This window comes from Artibeus jamaicensis, unplaced genomic scaffold, assembly GCF_021234435.1.
Source record: "Artibeus jamaicensis isolate MK-2021 breed Jamaican fruit bat unplaced genomic scaffold, CSHL_Jam_final scaffold_537, whole genome shotgun sequence".
Classification (NCBI taxonomy): Eukaryota; Metazoa; Chordata; class Mammalia; order Chiroptera; family Phyllostomidae; genus Artibeus; species Artibeus jamaicensis.
In genome coordinates, this window is record NW_026522047.1 from 38,378,803 (window position 1) to 38,397,153 (window position 18,351).

An 18,351-nucleotide genomic window follows, 5' to 3' on the forward strand; every position below is an offset into this window, starting at 1 on the left:
GCGTGATGGGTTGGAGGGAGAAACTGGAGACAAGGAGCAAGGCCACAAGGACCCCGATGAGCTTGGTGCCAGTGAGGACGGAGGTAGAGACACGACCTGGACGTGTCCCCGATGACAAGCCTTGAAGAGTGACAGCCCGGGGAGGCACAGCAAACGGAGGAGAGACGAAGCAGCTCAAGATGTTTATTGAGCCTGGATTCCTGATAAAATGATAAAATGTCAGAGCCCCGGACTGCATTACACATGCACAGACAGCCATGGCTGAGGAAATGCTTGGTCCTCAGAGCACTGCGCAGCCTGGCCCACGAGACTCGGACTGGCCACATTTCAGTCTCCTGTGAGTCCGTGGGCCAGTACCACCTAAGGAGGCCAGTAAGGTCTGAAAATCTTTACTGTCCACCCTGACTTCTGCCCAGTTAATCTCTAGGACAGGCCCTCAGGAACCACTGTTTGTGTCTTAAAAACTATGTCCACATGAAGGACATTATGTCATATAATCCACTTAGTCCTCACTACACATCCCTGAGAGAAGAGTTTTTACTTAGATTTTGTAGAACCAAGACCTGGAACCCAAGATGCTCTGTATCCATAACCAACCCCTACCTTCTGAATGATCTTTGCTACCCCGGTGCCCCGTTATCAGGGCCATTCCGCTGGGCAGTACCTCCCTTTGTGAGAATTACTCTAGGGAAGGGCCATTCACTGAGTTACACATATCAGAGCAGAGAGAATAAATTGCAGTGTCTGACCCATTGCATCCTTGACCTGCTCAGTTCCTAGAGCTCTGGGCTCCACACCGGGAGGGCTGGGGGTGGGGAGCAGAGAAGAGTGAAAAATGGAGGGGCGTACCGGGGGCAGAGGGAGGCAAATCCATCCCCGTGGCAGCTTGTGGAGTGCAGAGACCCAGGGACCTCTTGGTGCCCTCTTCAGCCTTCCCCTGGACAGAGAATGCTGGAAGGGGAGTTAGGGAGCTGATCTGATTCTTCACTGTGTCTTTCCTTTGCTGTATAATCTTGGCTGTGTTCTAAACAGGTTCTGTGTCTCAACTCTGTCACCTGAAAACTGAGATCGATGTGGCCTGACTTTGCTTTTCATCATGGAAAGGAGGAAGTTGTCTCCAAACCCAGTCCACCTTAAATGATTTGTGTAACTCGTGCACTTAAAACTTGTTGATTACTTTTTCTCTGTGCATGTGCCATTGAATTATTACACAGCTTTCATTAGGGTCTAAAAATAGTGCCAACTTCTGGAATGTTATCAGTACATCTTGATCTTGGCCTTCTGGTTGTTTTGTGTGTATTAACACCCTCTGACCTCACAGACTCATTCATTTATCAAATATTTATTGTGCAAGACATCGCTGCTCTGCTGAGAGTATACATGTTCTGATTCCCTAGGGCTGCCCTAACAAAGTACTGCAAACTTGGTAGCTTGAAACAACAGAAATGGGTTCTCTCACAGTTCTGGAAGCTGGAGGTCTGAAATCAAGGGGTCCCCAGGGCCACGCTCCCTCTGAAATGTCGAGGACCCTTCTTGGCCTCTTCCTAACTTCTGACGTTGCCCGAATCCTTGGCATTCCTTAGTCTGGAGACACATCACTGCAGTCTCTGCCTCCATCATCCCGTGGCATTCTCCCCATGTGGCTGTCTCTGTGCCTTTTCTTCTGAGAAGGACTCCAGTCCCGTATTGAAGTTAGGGCCCACCCTACCTCCCATGTGACCTTGTATTAATTAATCCCACCTGCACAGACCCTATTTCCAAATAAAGTCACATTCTGAGGTTCTGGGTGGACGTGAACTTCGAGGGGATACTCCTCAACCCAGTGTAGTATGGTTTGCGTTCCCACTGGTTCTCTGATTTTCTCACAAAGCAGCAGGCGTGGGGAGCTTGGAGCCTGGATCTTCATAGCTGGAACAGGGACAGCAAGGATGCAGTCCTGTCTCAGGGAGCCAGCCATCTGCTAGGAAAAAGAACACACACCGTCATCCTATAACTACAGGACAAGGCGGTGTGAGGTAAATGTGAATGGCACTGAGTGCATGCATTCACACAGGCCGTGCCTTCATTCAGCAGGAGTGGCGGCTCAGAGGTTTGGCCAAGAAGGTGGCAAGGAGCAGCCCCTGGGGTGTGGAGAGGCAGGTAGTGACAGCGGAGGGACAGGGAGGGCTCCCGGGCTTGCCGGCCGGGGAACAGCAGGCTGCTGTGGTGGGAAGGCCCAGCGGTGGTCTGGGAATGGGGAGATGTCTGGCATGGTGAGTGAGGCCCCACAGATGGGCGCCAGACAGCCCCAAGTTAAAACCATGGCTCCTCCACTCACCAGCTGGCTGTGTGGCCTCAGACGAGTAACTTCAACACCCAGCTTTCTGGTGGGAACTGAGTCCAATCACACACACTAGAATTCCTGCCACACTGGAGTGTTGCCCTGGAAGGAAGCCCTGCTCAGGAACAATCAGAAACCCCTTCTTCCGTCCAGGTGTTTCCGCCAGAAATCTGAACGTGATCCTGGCCGCCTCCCCTGCCTTCACCTACATTTAGCCAAGGCCTGTCTCCTCTCTTTCAACCAGCCGCTCACAGCCCTCCTGACCACTACTCCCTGATTCAGGGCTCCACCCCCCCCCACCCGGGGTACAGCCTCCTCCTCCTCCTCCCCTCCTCTGCTTCCCCTCCTATTCCAAACCATTTCCAACACCTCGTGCACAGATCTGGTCACACCTCCCTCAGGCTCCTCTGGTTGGGTCTGGTGCCGCCAGGGTCAAGTCCAGCACTTAGGCCAGGCCCCCAGGGCCCTCTATTTTCTCACCTTCTTATCCCATCACGTGTCCCCCTCCCCCCCAGCCCAGCTTTTAATCCCTTCGTGGCTCAAGTTTACTTAAATTCTCATAGGAACCCTTCCCTCTTCTTGGAACCACCGCCTTGCACTCTGACGCGGTCTGGTCGGGCAGCTCTAACAGTGTACCACAGACTTGAACAGCAGACATTTACTTTCTCACAGTTCTGGAGGCTAGACGTCCGAGGTCAGGGTGTTGGCAGGGATGGTTCTGATGAGAGTCCTCTTCCTGGCTTGCAAAGGGACACCTTCTTGCCACATGCCTGAGAAAGCGTGCTCACCAGCAAGAGGGAAGGAGGGAGCCAAGAGAAGTATCTGGTGTCTCTTCTGTCCAGGGCACTAATCCCATCATGAGGGCTCTACCCACATGATGTCATCTAACCCTAATCCCTCTCCAAAGGCACCGTCTCCTAACCCCGGCACACTGAGGGCCAGGGCTTCAACGTATGCCTTTAGCAGCCACAGGCATTCAGTTCATCACACACTGCCTCTCCTCCCTTTACTTAGTCACTTTCTGTTCCACCTCGAAGTTTCACTTTGGATATTGCTTCTTCCAGGAAGCCTTCCCTGGTTTCCCCACCCACACCCACAAGACTGGGCAAGGTGGTACCCTGGGTACTTCTAAAGCACCATGCTGACCCTCCCTCTCTTTAGGAGGGAGTTTTGTTTCCTCTGCAGGTGGCCTCTGCCAGAAAGCCACCCTCTAACTTTGGTGCTGTTCGTAACCCTTTCAGGACCACCAGGCCCCAAAGGAGATCAGGGCGATGAAGGGAAGGAAGGCGAGCCTGGACTCCCTGGATTACCTGGCATTCGAGGTAATGGGGAAGCCCCCGGTGGGGACCTGGGCAGACCAGGGAGGGGAGGGGCTCCCGATCCATTCCCAGTCCTGTGCTTCTTCACTGGTGTTGGTCACAGGACTCCCTGGGACAGTGCCCCATCAACTCAGCCTCAAATGCCCTGCTCTGTGAAGAGACTGATGTCACATTGGTGTAACAGCAGGATGGAGCAAATACTTTTTCATAGCAAGTACCAGGATTCGAAGGACAGGGGTACCTGAGAGACTCGCAGCTCCCTAAAGCCCTAAAGCCACCTTCCGCCCCAGGAGTCAGGGTCCATGTGACCAGGGCCTTCAGAAGGAACTGTGGATGTTCTGCAATCCAGACGACCCTCTGCTTGTGCCGCGCCCCCTCAGTGAATCGCCAGGCACCCGGCACCCCCACCTCCTGCCAAACCTGTGCAGGTCAATAAACACCTGCCCCTCGCCTGCCTCTCTGTCCCGCTACACACTGGCGACAGCCCTGAAGATCCGGTGGCTGGTAGGGAGGGTACCCTCTGGCCTTCTGAAAAGATATAGTACGTCCTCACGCAACGTCATTGACGGGTTCTGTGACTTTAAGTGAAACAACATATAGTAAAACCAACTTACCACAGGCTAATCGATATAAACAAATGAAGTTTTTACAACACCTCATCAATGTTACAACAGGACGACGTTGGGTGAGACGAGGTCATTCAAGGACGTGCTGTGTGTTCTTCTTAGTCTCGTGGGCTCGGAAGCTCCTGCTCCGTTACTTTATCAAACTTTGCACCCCAGTCTGCCCATGCCTGAGCCTCTGCCAGGAGCAACATTTTTCTAGGAGAGTGTAAAAAGGCTTCTGAATAATATAAGAAAAGGAGAAGTTTATCAGGGGAAATGTGTCTTCTTAGTTGTATCAGGAATCATACCTCCAAACCATCTTCTTTCTAAATCTCTATAGGAGGTTGCCAGGAGCAGAGGCAGAGGCTGGTGGGGGGAGAGCCCATGGCCCTGCCTCCCCCTCTCAGGGAAGCTGGGGGTGCCCTGGGACTCCCAGTGCTGTGCAACCCCTTTTCCTGCTTTAGGAAATTGTAGGGTGGGGAGCCCTGGACACATCCTGCCCTTGATTCGCAGATCTGTGGTGTCAGGGCCATTGGGCTCTAGGAACATTGCGTTGGGGTGGGGAACACAAAAAGCCCTTCACTGAGGTCCTGCCACCCTCTCGGGGCCACCTGTCCTCTCCCAGCCATTTGATACTAACTCTGAAGGAATAATAAGTGGGAGACAGGTTTCTTCACATCAGAGAAAAAGCCCAAAGAAAACCAACTAACATTCAAAGCAGCAAAGAACTAATCAGTTTAATTAAGGTCACTCTGCTTTACAGAGATAACTGTGGACCTCAGTCAGGCCCCTGGGGACCCAGGGCTGCCACGGGGTGACAGTGTTTGTTGATTCTGGCTCTTGCTGTTGACATGCAGGGGGGCCCCTGGGGCCTCCTGGTCAGGAGCCCGGGGCCTGATCTGGTAGCAGGCCCCTCCTCTCGGCCTACAACCCCCACCTCTGTGCCTCCCTGTTTGCCACAAGGCAGGGACCTTTTGGGTTTTTTTCTTAACTGTGACAGCTGTTTCATCTTCCCACCCTGCGTACCAGTACACCCTCTTCATCAGAGTGAAATGAAGCCAACCAATGCTGAGCTTTTAGTTCAGAAAGGCCAGGGCTTGGAGTCTGCCTCCAGCACTCTGCCGGGTGCCTGCGGGCAGGTTACTCAGTCTCTCTGGGCCTCCGTGTCCTCACTGGTAACACAGGTAAAGTGAGGCTTACCTTAGTTTATTGTGAGGGTTCAATAAGATTCTTTATACAAAGCATCCAGAACAGTGCCTGGCACATTAAATTAAAAAAAAAATCTTGCCAAATCTAAATCTCTAGCTCAGCTGGAGGAAAAGGGACATCTCCCCAATGGGGCCGCCACCACCACTGTCACTCACAGGAGAACAGGATTTTTCCGGGCAGGGGTGGGGGACAGTGTCCAGCCCAACTGGATAAAAGGTGTTGATGAGGCAGGTTTGCACTGACCTTTGGGACACTGCCTTTGTGGCGTCTTAAAATTACCCGAGAGGAGTCAGGGGGCAGAAGCAACAGGACGATTAATGGTTAAGTCAACAGCTGGGCCAGACAATGACCTCCAGGGGCCCCAGCTTGTCTCTTGTCTCCCCAGGTCAACCAGGAGAGAGAGGAATCCCAGGACGGCCCGGCCTCAAGGGTGACGATGGGAGGCCGGGAGCCACAGGAGCGATGGGCATGCGCGGATTCAAAGGTAAAAATGGATCTCAGAGCATCCTGGCGCCCCACCAGCCCCTGGGTACCAGCCGGGGCATTAGAGTGGGCGGATCAGCTCTGAATTCTGGCTCTGCCACTGACCAGTTGAGTGATATGGAGCCAGTGACTTAATCTCATCATTCAACATCAGTTTCTTCATCCCCAAACTAGAAATCCTCGTGAAGCTATATCTCACAGAGCTGTCCCGAGGATTAAATCGGATGTATTGAATATGTGTGTGAACACACTTTGTAAACTCTGAAGTGCTGTTGGAATGTGTGGGAGAACCAGGATTACTAGTGGTGGCAGCCCAGGGGAGGCCAAGCCAGGAGAGTGGGGCCACAGGAGGGACAGAGGCTGCAGACCCGGCCTGCCGCCTGCTTTCTGGTACCGCCCCATTCCTCACAGTCTGTCAGTCTTTGAATTCCCCAACTATGCCAAACTTTAGCCAGTTCTCAGCTTTGCATAACCAATAGTGTTTCTTCTCATTTTTTCTCTTCCTACCAATGGTCACCTGGTTCATTTTTAGAGAAGCCCACTTTCCATCCACATTTATGTTAAGTGTGTCCAGACCTCCTATCATCCTTGCAGAAGAAGATGATGAAATATGATGCTTTTCCCCCAGGCTCAGCTTCTTCACGTCCTAAGATGAAGTCTAAGAAAAATGTGCTGTTAATCATTCCCACCCCATGTCTACAGTGGTCTCTGAATCTTGCATCACTAGGATCTTTTATTCTACTTTCTGGTTGGTGGTTAAACAGGCTGAGGCTTTCCTCCCTTTTATGATCCACATTTTAAAAAATTGACTTTGAAACAGAGGACAAAAGCAAGCATGCTTGTTGAAAAAAATTAGCAGTACAGAAGTGTAGAGAGTATAAAGTCAAAAGTCAGTCCCCTGCCCTTTGGTCCCTTAAGCTCTTATTCTTTAGAGTGACTACTATAAACAGTTTGGAGCACATTCTGCCAGACCTTTTTCTAACCACATGCGTATTTACATATATGGTTGCCATTGTTTTTTCAGAACTTGGATCACACTTAGTATACTCCCTTAGAACTTGCTGGTTTCCTTTTTTTCATCAGACACCATGCCATGGGCTTTTGATCTGTAGATAGCCTTCCGAAGGTACTTGGAATAGAAAATAGAATTGCCTGGTCATTTTAATGCCTGACTCGGTGGTGCCAGGACCTCCTGCTTCTTTATAGAGTGAGATGCTAGCTGGGAAAATAGCTCTGTTCTTTCGAGCACACTTTGGGAAGGAAGTTCTACAATTCCCTGGGGACTCTCCCTCCTGTTTTATAGCCTCCCCCACTGGTCCATCGCCTGACACAGAACCTGGGCTCTCTCTCTCTATGTAACTGAAGACTGTCCCTCCTGTCCTCTTTCTATGCTCACTAGAGCAAACTTGGATGTGGACTTCCAAAACCTTGACTATTTAATAGGAATATCTTTGCTTTGTCTTCCTTCTGCTGAATACCCTGTACTCCTTCAGGCTTTATAAAGAGGAAATGAAACTTCTCAGCCGGGTGCCTCCTCCTCCCCAGGGTGGGCCAGCCAGAACGGGCAGCCCTTTGCTGAATGCTGCACCCAGCAGTGCTGCTGGCTCCAGCGGAGGTCCTCCCTAGTCTTGGGTTAATAAGTCTCCTGCAGATGATGATTTATTTACCATTACAGTTCATTTCCATTCCTAATGCTAGTTTTTCTCTTCTGTTGCAGGTGACCGAGGCCCAAAAGGAGAAAAAGGAGAGAAAGGAGACAGAGCAGAGGATATTAGTAAGGAAATTTTGTTGGGGTCACTGGGGCCACTGTGGGTGACAGCACAACAGTAGCCATCACCCAGAAAGTCCCACAAGTTTGGGGGTCCACAGGCTGGATCCATGGGCCAAGGCTTCAGGGTCAAAGGAGCCCCCCGCCTGCTTCAGGGTTCCAGTGAGAGAGGTACACTCCAGGGGCGCAGGTCAGACTTCTGGGTGTGGTACAAGCCCAGAGGTGTGTAGAAGGATCTGGAGGCAGACTGCCTGGGCTCCTTACCGCTTGCTGGGTAATCTCTGTGCCTCAGTGTTTCTCATCTACAGAACGAGGATGAAAGAGCCCGAACCTCACAGGATCACAGTGAGCATTAAAGGAGTTAATCCACAGAAAGTCCTCGTTACAGTGCTGGGACCTGTGGTGAGGGCTCAGGAAGGGCCATTATTATTATTATTCTATGTAACACACTGATTCAGACATGCTTTCTAAAGTCATCAAAATTGCTTGCTAAAACTCAGTCACTGGCCTCATTAGAAATGCACAACTTCCCTGGGTATTTACCTGAGGAAAGGCGAGGAGGCAAAGCAGAATCCCTTTTGTCTTCCTCCTTTGCTACTAACTGAGCAGAGATGCGAGGGAGCTCAGGATCGGGCAGACCACCAGGTCTAGGAAAGGGCGTCTTTCTGACAAGGGTCCTCCCTAAAATGTTCACAAAGCAAGCCAGCGTATCTAGTTGGCACTCTTTTCTAGGGTTTATTCCCACCCCACCCCCAAAGGGCTACATGTAGAACCTTGGAGAGATTGCCAGAGGAGAATGAGTTCCCTAGCCAAGTCTCAATGAATAGTGTCTCCTCGCCAAGTTGCTAAAAAAACACCAACGTCTAGTATCTGCTGGGTTCTGAAATGCTGCCACCCTGTGTGAGGCAGAAGGAGACGACCCCTTCCAGGGTGCCTGTAGCCCTGCCTTGGCCGTCTAGGGAGACAGGGCTGGGGAAGGCCACCTGTCTCCAGCTGAGACACTCAGGGACAGAGAGCTCTGCAGATTCACACTTTGGACCCAGATCGAGGATTTCCCCAGGGGGCTGGGATGACACCTTCATCCCAGTCGCGTGTGACCAGAAGAAAACCTCGCTCCTTCATAGCGCCCTCTCCCAAGGTGTCCTGAAACTTCAGCCTGCCTCCTGCTTCCTCAGCCCTTCGCTTTCCCAGGGCAGTGATAAGGATCAAACAGGAAAAACGCCTGTGACAGCACTTTGCCACTGAAGTGATGGACATGCCTGTAAGACAGGGCAGGCCTACATTTACTCTAGACTCCACACACCTGCCTCATCTTAGATGCAAAAATCCACAAAGCAGTATATGTGCTTCACAGTCTTTCTAGCTTGATCTAGAGTCGCTTTCAAGGGCAGCCAAAGGCTGAATTAGTAGTGTCCTGGCTGGATGAGATCTGCTGGACCCTGCAGGAGCCAAAAGGAAAGTTTTGATGAGAAAGGAAAGGGGTCTGGATATGATCTAGGACATCTGTGACATATCTGAGTCGCATTTATGAATTGGGCTGGGCACTGTACTTTGTCTTTGGGCGGCTGCCTTCCCCGGCTCCCTTTGTTGACTGTGCCGAGAAGGAGCGTGGCATTTAGCTGTGTGAAGTAAACAACTCCCGATGGGGTGCAGGGAGGGAGGGACTGTGCGAAGATGACCTTTAGAGGGAGATCAGAAATGTTGCCCACATATGAGAGGGGTGCTTGTCAGGAACCGTTTGGCGGCTGTTCTTCAGTGGGCTTGAGGGGAGAGAGGAGGTCTGCACTAGCTGAGCCCGGGGAGAGGTGGCGGTCATCTGTCCCCACTGATCCCAAGGATGTTTTTGTCACTGTTTAACTCACCTCTGTGGGCCCTGCTGACTGGTCTCTGCACTTGGGTTAGGGTTCTGAGGCTGGGGGCGCAGTATGGCATGTGGGGGCTGAGCCGCAGTAGTAGAGGGCCCCACCCACCCCTGAGCCTGGGTGGGGAGTTTGGGAAAAGGGCGTCTAATCCACTTGGCCCTGGAGCCTATTGACAACACCAGGAGAGGCTGATGTAAGCTCTGGACAGCCCGTCCTCAGGGACTGCTGGCATTCTTTCCTGCCCCGAGGAGCCCAGAGGTCAGACCATAGCCCTTGTACAAAGCTCTAAGCCTCTCCTTCCTGCCCGCAATGAGACCCCAAAATGTGACAGGCTGGGGAGTGAGGTGGCTCAGCAGAGACAGCTCCATCAGTGGGAGCCTTTTCACAGCAGACAGAGGAAGGCAGGAGACATACAGGAATCACGAACAGCAAAACCAAAGGCCATTCAGCCATCTCCCTGTTCTCAGAGGCCCCGAGTGGGGAGCTCACTCCCCCAAGGCAAAGGCAGGGGCAGAACCTGAAACCTAAGCCGCTGACTTCTCTGATTCTGGAATGACAGTTTAGGCCCCCGGTCTTGAAGAGTAGGGCTGGGCTCCTTAAAACCCCCGGAGATTCCCTCACCTGGACATACGGATTCAAGGGCCTTAGGCCGAAGGGGGCCACCACAGCAATTCAGAGCTGAGATCTGTGCCTTCCCACGGCCTGCTTCCCCTGCTCCAGGCCTGCCTCTGACCACATAAAACCCATGATGGGATGAGACTCTGTAAGGTTTCCAAGGACTCCGATCCCAGAGGCATTAACTCGATCCCTGGCACTGAGACTCTGAGGAGGAAGCCAAGGATCATCTTTCAGAAAAGTGCAGAAATTCTGACCCACACAGAGTACCCACTTCTGGGGGCTGTTAGTCATCCCTGGGCCCAGGGCAGCCCCACCATGAGATCTCAGGGGTGGGAAGAAGGAGCTCTCAGCCTCTGAGGTCTACCCTCCCTGCAGAGAGCAACACAGTGGAGGCTTGCTCTGAGGCCCTGGAACCTTGACCGACACCTCACTTCCGCAGCACAAACCTCAAGTTCCAGCAGGTGGGGATGTTACTGCACAAAAGGAATGGATGAGAAAAATAGGATTGACAGCTCGAAATTGGGAATTGGGGGTTCCCTCTGAAGAGGGCATTATAGAGAACACTACCCTGTACCCACGTTGTAAGTCAGTGTTACAATATATTTATACAAGATCTCGCAATTGTTTACTCCTATTTTGATCTAGCCTTAGGATTTCAGAGTTGGGTGGGGTTTCACTCCTCTCCCACGGCCAGGCCCACCGCAGTTTAGAGGTCACTAGTGACAGGGAACAAGAGCAGAGAGCTAGAGAGACTTGCCACAACCCCCAGGCTAGGGCACGGCCCAGCTGGGTCTAGAATCCAGATCTTCTGTTTTCTGCTTCATGAGAGGGAGAGGGGTTTTTCGTTTTGTGGGGGGTGTTCTTGGTTTTGGGGGTTTTTTTCCAGGCAAGGGTGATGTTAGTCATTCTGTTAGATGTTTCTCTTTGGGTGGGGAGTTTGGCCAGGGAAAAAAAGTTACATATATACATCTCAAGACAGAAAGACATTTGTTTTACCCTTGTATATGGTCCATTTGCAAGAAAAATAAATAATATTTTTGCACTTAGGGGGTGGGTAAAGGATCCAGTTTTATTTCAGCCCCACAGCATGAATTTAAAGCAGGATGTAAGTTCGGATTGTTTAAATTTTTTTCCTCAACTTGGTTTTATATGGAAAATACATGCAGAACAACCCGAGGGTTAATTCTGAGCCAGCGCGTGTTGACAGTTATCAGTGCCATCTCAGAAAACCTGAAGACTGTCCAGCATCCTGTGTGTGTTTTTAATAGTTAGGGATGTAAGGGGTTTTTTTGGGGGGGGGGCAGTGAGCACTCCAGTGTGCAGTATAAGCTCAAAATAAAGGATTAGGATGATGGCTTCTAGATAGTTTTTTCCCCTGGTAGCTGAGATGTTTCTATCTCTGTTTTTGTTTTTAATTTATTTTTATTGTCTTTTTTCCATTACCATTGATCCCCTTTTACCCTCCTCCCCCGGCCTGCAGTCACCACAGTGTTGTCTGTGTCCATGAACGCTTTTCCTTTCTTCTCGATCCCCCCGACCCCACAGCTGCCAGCCTGCTCTCCATCTATGAGTCCGTCTCTATTTTGCTTGTTAGTTCAGTTTGTTCATTAGATTCCACATATGAGTGAAACCATATGGCATTTGTCTTTCTCTAACTGGCTTATTTCACTCAGCATAATGATCTCTACGTCCCTCCATGCTGTCACAAAGGGTAAAATTTTCTTCTTTTTTTATAGCCAAGTAGTATTCCGCTGTGTAAAGGTTCCATAGTTGCTTTACCCAGTCCTCTGCTGATGATGAATTGTCTATTTCTGTTTTAGAATAAGGGAGGCAAAGACAGTCCTTTGCGGTCGGTGAATTCTCCTTCTCCCCTCCCTGAGCCTACAGCTGGCTGTAAGGCAATCTGTTTAGGATCAGGTAGCCCTGGAAATTAGCATTTTTTTTCAGGCAAGGAGAGACAGAGCTACTGGACCTTTTACAATGATATTTCTTTATTCACTTAGCACATCGACATCCTCTTTTCCTCACACACCTCAAATACCCCAACAACAACAGGATCTAGAAGTAAACTCCTAAAAAAAGGAACCATTCACATAATACTACCAACAAACTCCTACCTATCAGTATGGGGGGATAGCACCTGTGCACATTACAGCACTTAATCCTCACAGTGATGTTCAGGAGGCATAATTAGGTGCGCCCGAGAGAGGCGGGGAGGCTGAGGAAAGGGTAAGGACCCTGCCCGGAGTGGCCGGACTTCATTTGGAGTGGAGTCAGCCCACAGGTGAGGTCTGCCAGCCGGAGTCCCCCTGCTACCACCCTGAGTCACCTTTCATTGTCCTGGCCTTTGATAGCACGGTCCTAAAGGGCCACTCTGCCTGTTCTTACTGCTTTAGTGCAAAGGTGTTAATTCCCGCCCCAGCAGGGCTCACTCACCTTTAAGGTACTCTTCCCTGGCTGCCTGACCTGCCTCTGTTGCGCTGACATGGGCCAGAGTGAACTTTTCAGGGTGGGTGTGGGCGGAGTGGGGAGGCAGGGTCTGCACTTGCCAGCGAAGCCCTTCCTGCGTCACCGGTTCCCCCATTCTTTGAGATTGTGCGAGCCGAGCGCAGTAGCCTTGCTGAGATAACCTGTGCAGACGCCCCGGCACGTACCCTGGCAGTGCCGATTCCCTCACACATGCATTTCATTGGTACATTCATTCATTCCTTTTGTCTCCCGGGGTAGAGTGAGGTAGATGCTGACACAGAAGGATGTGTAGGGATAGAAAGGTGTTTTCCAAGCGTCTCCTCCTCAAACTTCTCCTCCTCTGAGTGTCTATGTCTAGTCCCACTGAAAATATGCAGGGACACAAAATTCACTCTGAAAAATTGTCCTGCAACAAACAGTGCTTCCGGTCCTGGCTGACCCACAGCAGGAGACGTCAGAGAGAGGGAAACGAGGGCAAACACATGGCACAGGAGGTGACAGTGGGAACCGGATGAGAACTGGGCAGGGGCAGCCAAGGCCTGGGGCCCATGGATCGGAAAGCCAGGGGACACGGAGCTGGCCTGGAACGGAGCAGAGGAGAGACAGGTGAGGCGGGGCCCCCGGCACCCTCACTTCCATCATAAAGAAAAGGTGGATGTGTGGGAGGAAGGAAAACGTTTAGAAGACAGAGCATGGGCTTATTCGCTGCTCTAGCAAACATTTACTGAGTATTCGCTAAGCACCAGGTGCTGACTAAGGCCTGGCCTCACCTGTAGCGGCTCAGTCTGGCAGGTGGGAAGGACACAAAACCAGGGTAGAGAGTGCTGAGTGCTCTGGTAGATGTTCGCACGGAGGCTGGTACGCCTCCCGCTGTGGGATCAGCTGGGAAGGGGCCTCCGACCCAAGGCTTGGAGGGCAAGTAGGTGTCCAACAGGTGGTTGTGGAAGGTGAAGTGTTCCAGGTAAAGAGAACCATGCATGAACTGGCAGAGTGTTGCCTGATAGATACAGTTTTCATGGCAAGGGTTTGGGGTGTAAGAAAAATACAGTAAGTCCAGAGAGCTATGCGGGGATCCATGGTCAGGAGTTCAGCCTTGACCTCCGGGCACTGGCAGCCAGTATGGGCTGTAAGCAGGGAGCGGCATGCCAGCGACTGACCAGGGAGAGAACCGGTGCTGTGACCAGTGCCAGGCACTGGGTGGGCGGACTCTTCCTCCCCATGGAAAGGTCCATGTCCCAAGTTCATGTTTCTCTGTGTCTCCTGCTCCTTCTCTTGTCTGAGTTGCTCCCCCTTTAGAAAGTCCTGCTTGTCAGAAACACAGCTCCTGAAAAGACGGCATGTGAGCTCTGGGGAGCAGCACAGGCCCTGGGTGGCAATCGGGGATCCGAGGCCCCTTCTGACCCAGCCCTGGGGCCAGTCCCTCAGCCCCACTTCACACCACCCCCACCCCAGCCCCAGCCCTCACCCCCCACCCCCACCCCCGCCGGCTGCAATTTCCTTTTCCCGGGTTCTGCGCAGAGAATGTGATCTGGCCTTCCAGATGTTCTGGTTTGCCAAAAGCCTGTCTTAAGCCTTCCAAAAACAAATCCTGAGACTCTGCCCGAAAGCTTCCTAGTGACCCCTTCCAGGAGAGCTTTTACACAGCCATGTGCAGAACACAGTTCCGTTCGGATTCATCCATGCTGCCCTTGGTCTGACAGCTTCAAATAGATTCGAGAGGGGCTGGACAAACAGAGGGCCTGGCTCCTTTAAGAAGCCAGGTGATAAAATGTGGGCGTGTGGTGGGGGTGCCGGAGAAAAAGTGTTGAACTCAATAGAAGAAAGAGCGTTCCATTTCTAGGAACAGCTGAGCTAGTGAGCCCTGTTCCTTGTGCCTTATGAAAGGCAGGAGAGAAGAGCTGCAGCGTGGCCCCAGCGAGGAAAAACTGCTCAGGCAGGAGGGACGGAGCCCCCTTGGGGGATCATGGCTCCAACAGTGGTGCTGAGAGGGCCCGAGCAGTCATTAACAGGACAGCTAATGCTTCTCTAAGTATATGTGAAGTGACAGCAGGGACCGACTGAGAGCAGAGACGGAGGGCTAACTGGAAGGAAATAAGCACGCCAGGGTTTGGAGGTTATGTTAAGAATTAGCAGCCAAGTGTGCAAGTGCAACTTGAGAAGGTTTGCTCTTTTGACTGTTAGTCTAGTGGGGCATCTCATGTGTGTGAGCAGAGGTAACCAGTTTGACTCTTCCCCAAACACCTCTTCTTTCTACGGTGAGTGAGCAAGGGGCCTGTTGCAGGCTATGTCTCCATGTCCCCCCAAACCCATGTGTAGCTGGCACTGCGGTGCCCATCCTTCCAGAAGGGCCCCAGGGCGGTTCCCTCTAAGACTGTCCCTGCCGACTCCTGGGGTGACAGGTGGCAGTCTCCGGGCTTTGCCCTGCCCGAGAACTCCTTTAGAAGCACAGACTTTCAGACTGAAGGTGATCGAGGAACTTTCTCCAAAACAATGCTTTGGCATTGCCAATGCCTTGGCACCACTGACGAGTTAAAGTTTGGGTCTTTGATGTGGGTTTTTACAAAGTTTTAAGTTGAGATGTACTATAAAACCAGGAATGGTTAGACAGTTTATGCAGAAAGCAATTCAAGCAAATTGGGGAATTGTTCTTAGTTCCCTTTACCCTGCACCGTCTCCCCTTTGGGATGGGGGAAGGATGCTGCAGGCATGGAGCTTAAATCCCAGAAGTGCCTCACAGCCACTTCCAATGCAATTGAATCAGCTTTAGCAGCATTAACTGGGCAGCCCCACTTCGACAGTGGGAAACGCCCTCGGGCTGTACTTGGAACCAGTTATCTGGATGGTTTTACCTCCCCTGGCACCGGATTTCAGTCTCTCTTCCAAAGAGCCTCTTGTAGAATTCTGATGGAACAAAAGATAAAAGGCAGAGGCCAAGCCTGTGGACATCCCGGAGGTCTTGTGGGCGCTGAAATAGGAGGGGGCCATGGCTGGTTTCCTCACTGACTCAAAAGCGGGGTGAGTCCCTCGCCACAGTGCCTCCATTCTGCAGCACAATCCTTGCGGCTTATATTGAGTTCAGCACTACTTCCTGAGAACCGACCACCCTAGTCACTGAGCTCACGTATATTTCAGAGTAACTCTAAGGTCTGCCTGGTTATCCCAGATGAGAAAACTATTATGGGAGGTCAACTTACTTGCCAAATGTCATAGAGCAAGGAAGTGGTCCACATGGTGCTAAAGGCAGGTTCTGTTTCCAAGGATTCAAACTATGGGGAGAGGGAAGCATTCCGGCCAGGGGTGTCTCAGGCTTTGAACCTGAAGGAGAGCAAAACTGAGAAAACACACAGGGCAGGGCGGGGACAGCATGTGAGTGAAGGCAGAGGGCATGGAAGAGCCTTCTTAGGCAAAGCCCCTAGTTCTAGACATGGGGTTCAGAGGTCAAGGCAGCGGGTCCAAGAAGCCTTCAGAGGGCTGCCAGATGAGCATCCCACCTGCTCACAGCTATGCATGAAGTGAGAGCTCAGCATCATTGACTTTCTCCTGGCTCCACAGCATAACTTTCTAGTCCTGAAGGCCTGGCTACTCTCATTGCCCTTTGAGAGGCCCTGGGAGAAAAAGAAAGACACCTCTGCACCAGGCCACTCGGGAACTGCCTGCAAATCAGCTCCGAGCAGAACTTCTGGGCCTTGGAGCTGTCCTCCCGCTGTGATGGGAGAGCTCCCATTCAGGGCCGGACAGGCAAAGTGCCTCATTTCCTGTTTGATCAGACAGTTTTCCCCGCACACCTACTGGGGGCCAGGCAGCCATGAGCAGGGCATTGGAGAAACAAAATCAGCCAAGGCAAACTACTCTTTTCCAAAGGTCATGCGTGAGAATGGGGAAGACCAACAGGTGAGTCAACAGTTAAAACCAATCCGGCATGACTAGTGGAGTGTTGACCTGGGAGATATTTCTGCTGCCCCTTTTACCAGGGATGCCCCAGCACCGAGTGGGACCTCCAAAGACACAGAACCTTGGCCCCGCCGGGCCATGGGTCTGGAGACTCAAGTGTGGCCACTTTATTACACGACCTTAAGAAAGTCACTTTCCATGCTGGTCTGTGCCACTCAATTGGTTGGGCATCATACTGTAAACCCAAAGGCCCCAGATTCGTTCCCCAGTCAAGATGCATGCCTAAGCCGTGGGTTCAGTTCCTGGTGAGGACACCTGTGAAAGGCAGCCAGTCGATGTTTCTCTCCTTCTCTTCCTCTCGCCATCCCAGTCTCTAAAATCAGTAAGCATGTGCGAGTGAGGATAAAAACACAAATAAGGAAAAGAAAGTCACTTTCCTTCTCTGAGTCTCAGCTGCCTCACCTGTTAAGCGCGTGGGATACTACCCACCCTGGAGGGGGACCAAAGATCAAATGAGCCCATCTAACAAAAGAGCTTTGAGGAGGCACAAAGCACCATGTTAAGAGCATATTAAGTTTCCTAATTACCATTAGGAAATAGCATTTTATAAAGCACACCCACAGGCCAGACCACATTTCGAAAGCAATGCCCTCCAGCAGAGCCTGACCAGAAATTCCTCGGTTTGCTTGCGGGATGGCTCCTGCCCGCCCCCCCCCGCCCCCGCCCAGGACATGAACCACATTTCCCATGAATGTTGTGGGGGGAGGGTGGGGAAGAAATGTCCTGTCTGCAGAAGGATGGAGCCTGACTTTCTCCACCTCGGGAAGGGGGGGCTCTGAGGCCCTGGGTGGCTGCGGGCACCGGGAGTTCTTTCTTCACAAGAGAATAAAAGTTCAACTTCCTTCACAGGCAGCTGGTCCAGATTATGCCCTGGGCTCTATTCTGCAGCTGCAGAAGATCAGGGCCTCTGTTCCCAGCCCCATGTGTTTATTTCTGTTCACCACAACCTCGGGCCTGGAAGTCAGGATAAACAAACCTAACGGAGTGAAGCTGTGGCCTTGCAGGCTCAGGGTGGGCTTCCCTCCTGTCCTTTTCTCTGGAGGCCAAGTTCTCTGGGCTTTGAGGCCCTCCCGATGCACAGCCAGGCAGGTTCTAGGGCATTTGGGGACCAGTTCGGTTCCCAGAGCCCCTCTCAAGGGCCGGGGATCCCATTCACCGGTTCACTCGCTCACGCAGCTGTCCAGTGCCATGTGTTGAGCACCGCCATGCGCCAGGCTCTCCGCCCGCAAGTGGGGCTGCGGTGGGGAAGCACGGGGGCGCCATGGCCCTGGCTTTCACGGAGCTCACCCTGCCAGGACAGAGAGACTTGGGAAAGGAAGCGGCAGTGCCACATTTCTCGTGTGTGGAGAGCGCACACCAGTCAGGGAACCCCTCCCGGAGGAGGTGACCGTGTGGGCCTTCCTCACAAGGCCTGACAGCCGTGTAGCTGGGACTTGATCCCAGATCCATCCCTTCTAACGGTGCTCTGAACCCTGGCAGTGCATTTGTATCACCTGTGAACTGTTGGAACGTACAGGGCTGTTTGGGGGTACATGAAAGGTAGTTTATGTAATGGAGAGGGATGTTATTAAATATTTGTCTTAAGTATTCAGTCTAACAGTATCTCTGTGGTTTGAAAAGGAAAGGACTTTGCACCCTGGTGGGTGGCTCAGTTGGTTGGAGCATTGTCCCATACACCAAAAAGTCACGGGTTTGATTCCTGGTCAGGGCACATGTATAGATTGTGGGTTTGATCCCCAGTTTGGGT

General features: G+C 51.9%; 1 protein-coding gene across 1 annotated transcript in view; it reads left to right on the plus strand.

The window, feature by feature from the left end:
* SCARA5 (scavenger receptor class A member 5) overlaps positions 1 to 18,351 on the plus strand; it is a 96,046-nt gene that overhangs the window by 61,163 nt on the left and 16,532 nt on the right. The window contains exons 5-7 of the mRNA XM_037135603.2: positions 3,562 to 3,642; positions 5,839 to 5,937; positions 7,654 to 7,710. Of these exons, the coding sequence (XP_036991498.2) occupies positions 3,562 to 3,642; positions 5,839 to 5,937; positions 7,654 to 7,710 (237 nt within the window). The remainder of the gene's footprint in view (positions 1 to 3,561; positions 3,643 to 5,838; positions 5,938 to 7,653; positions 7,711 to 18,351) is intronic.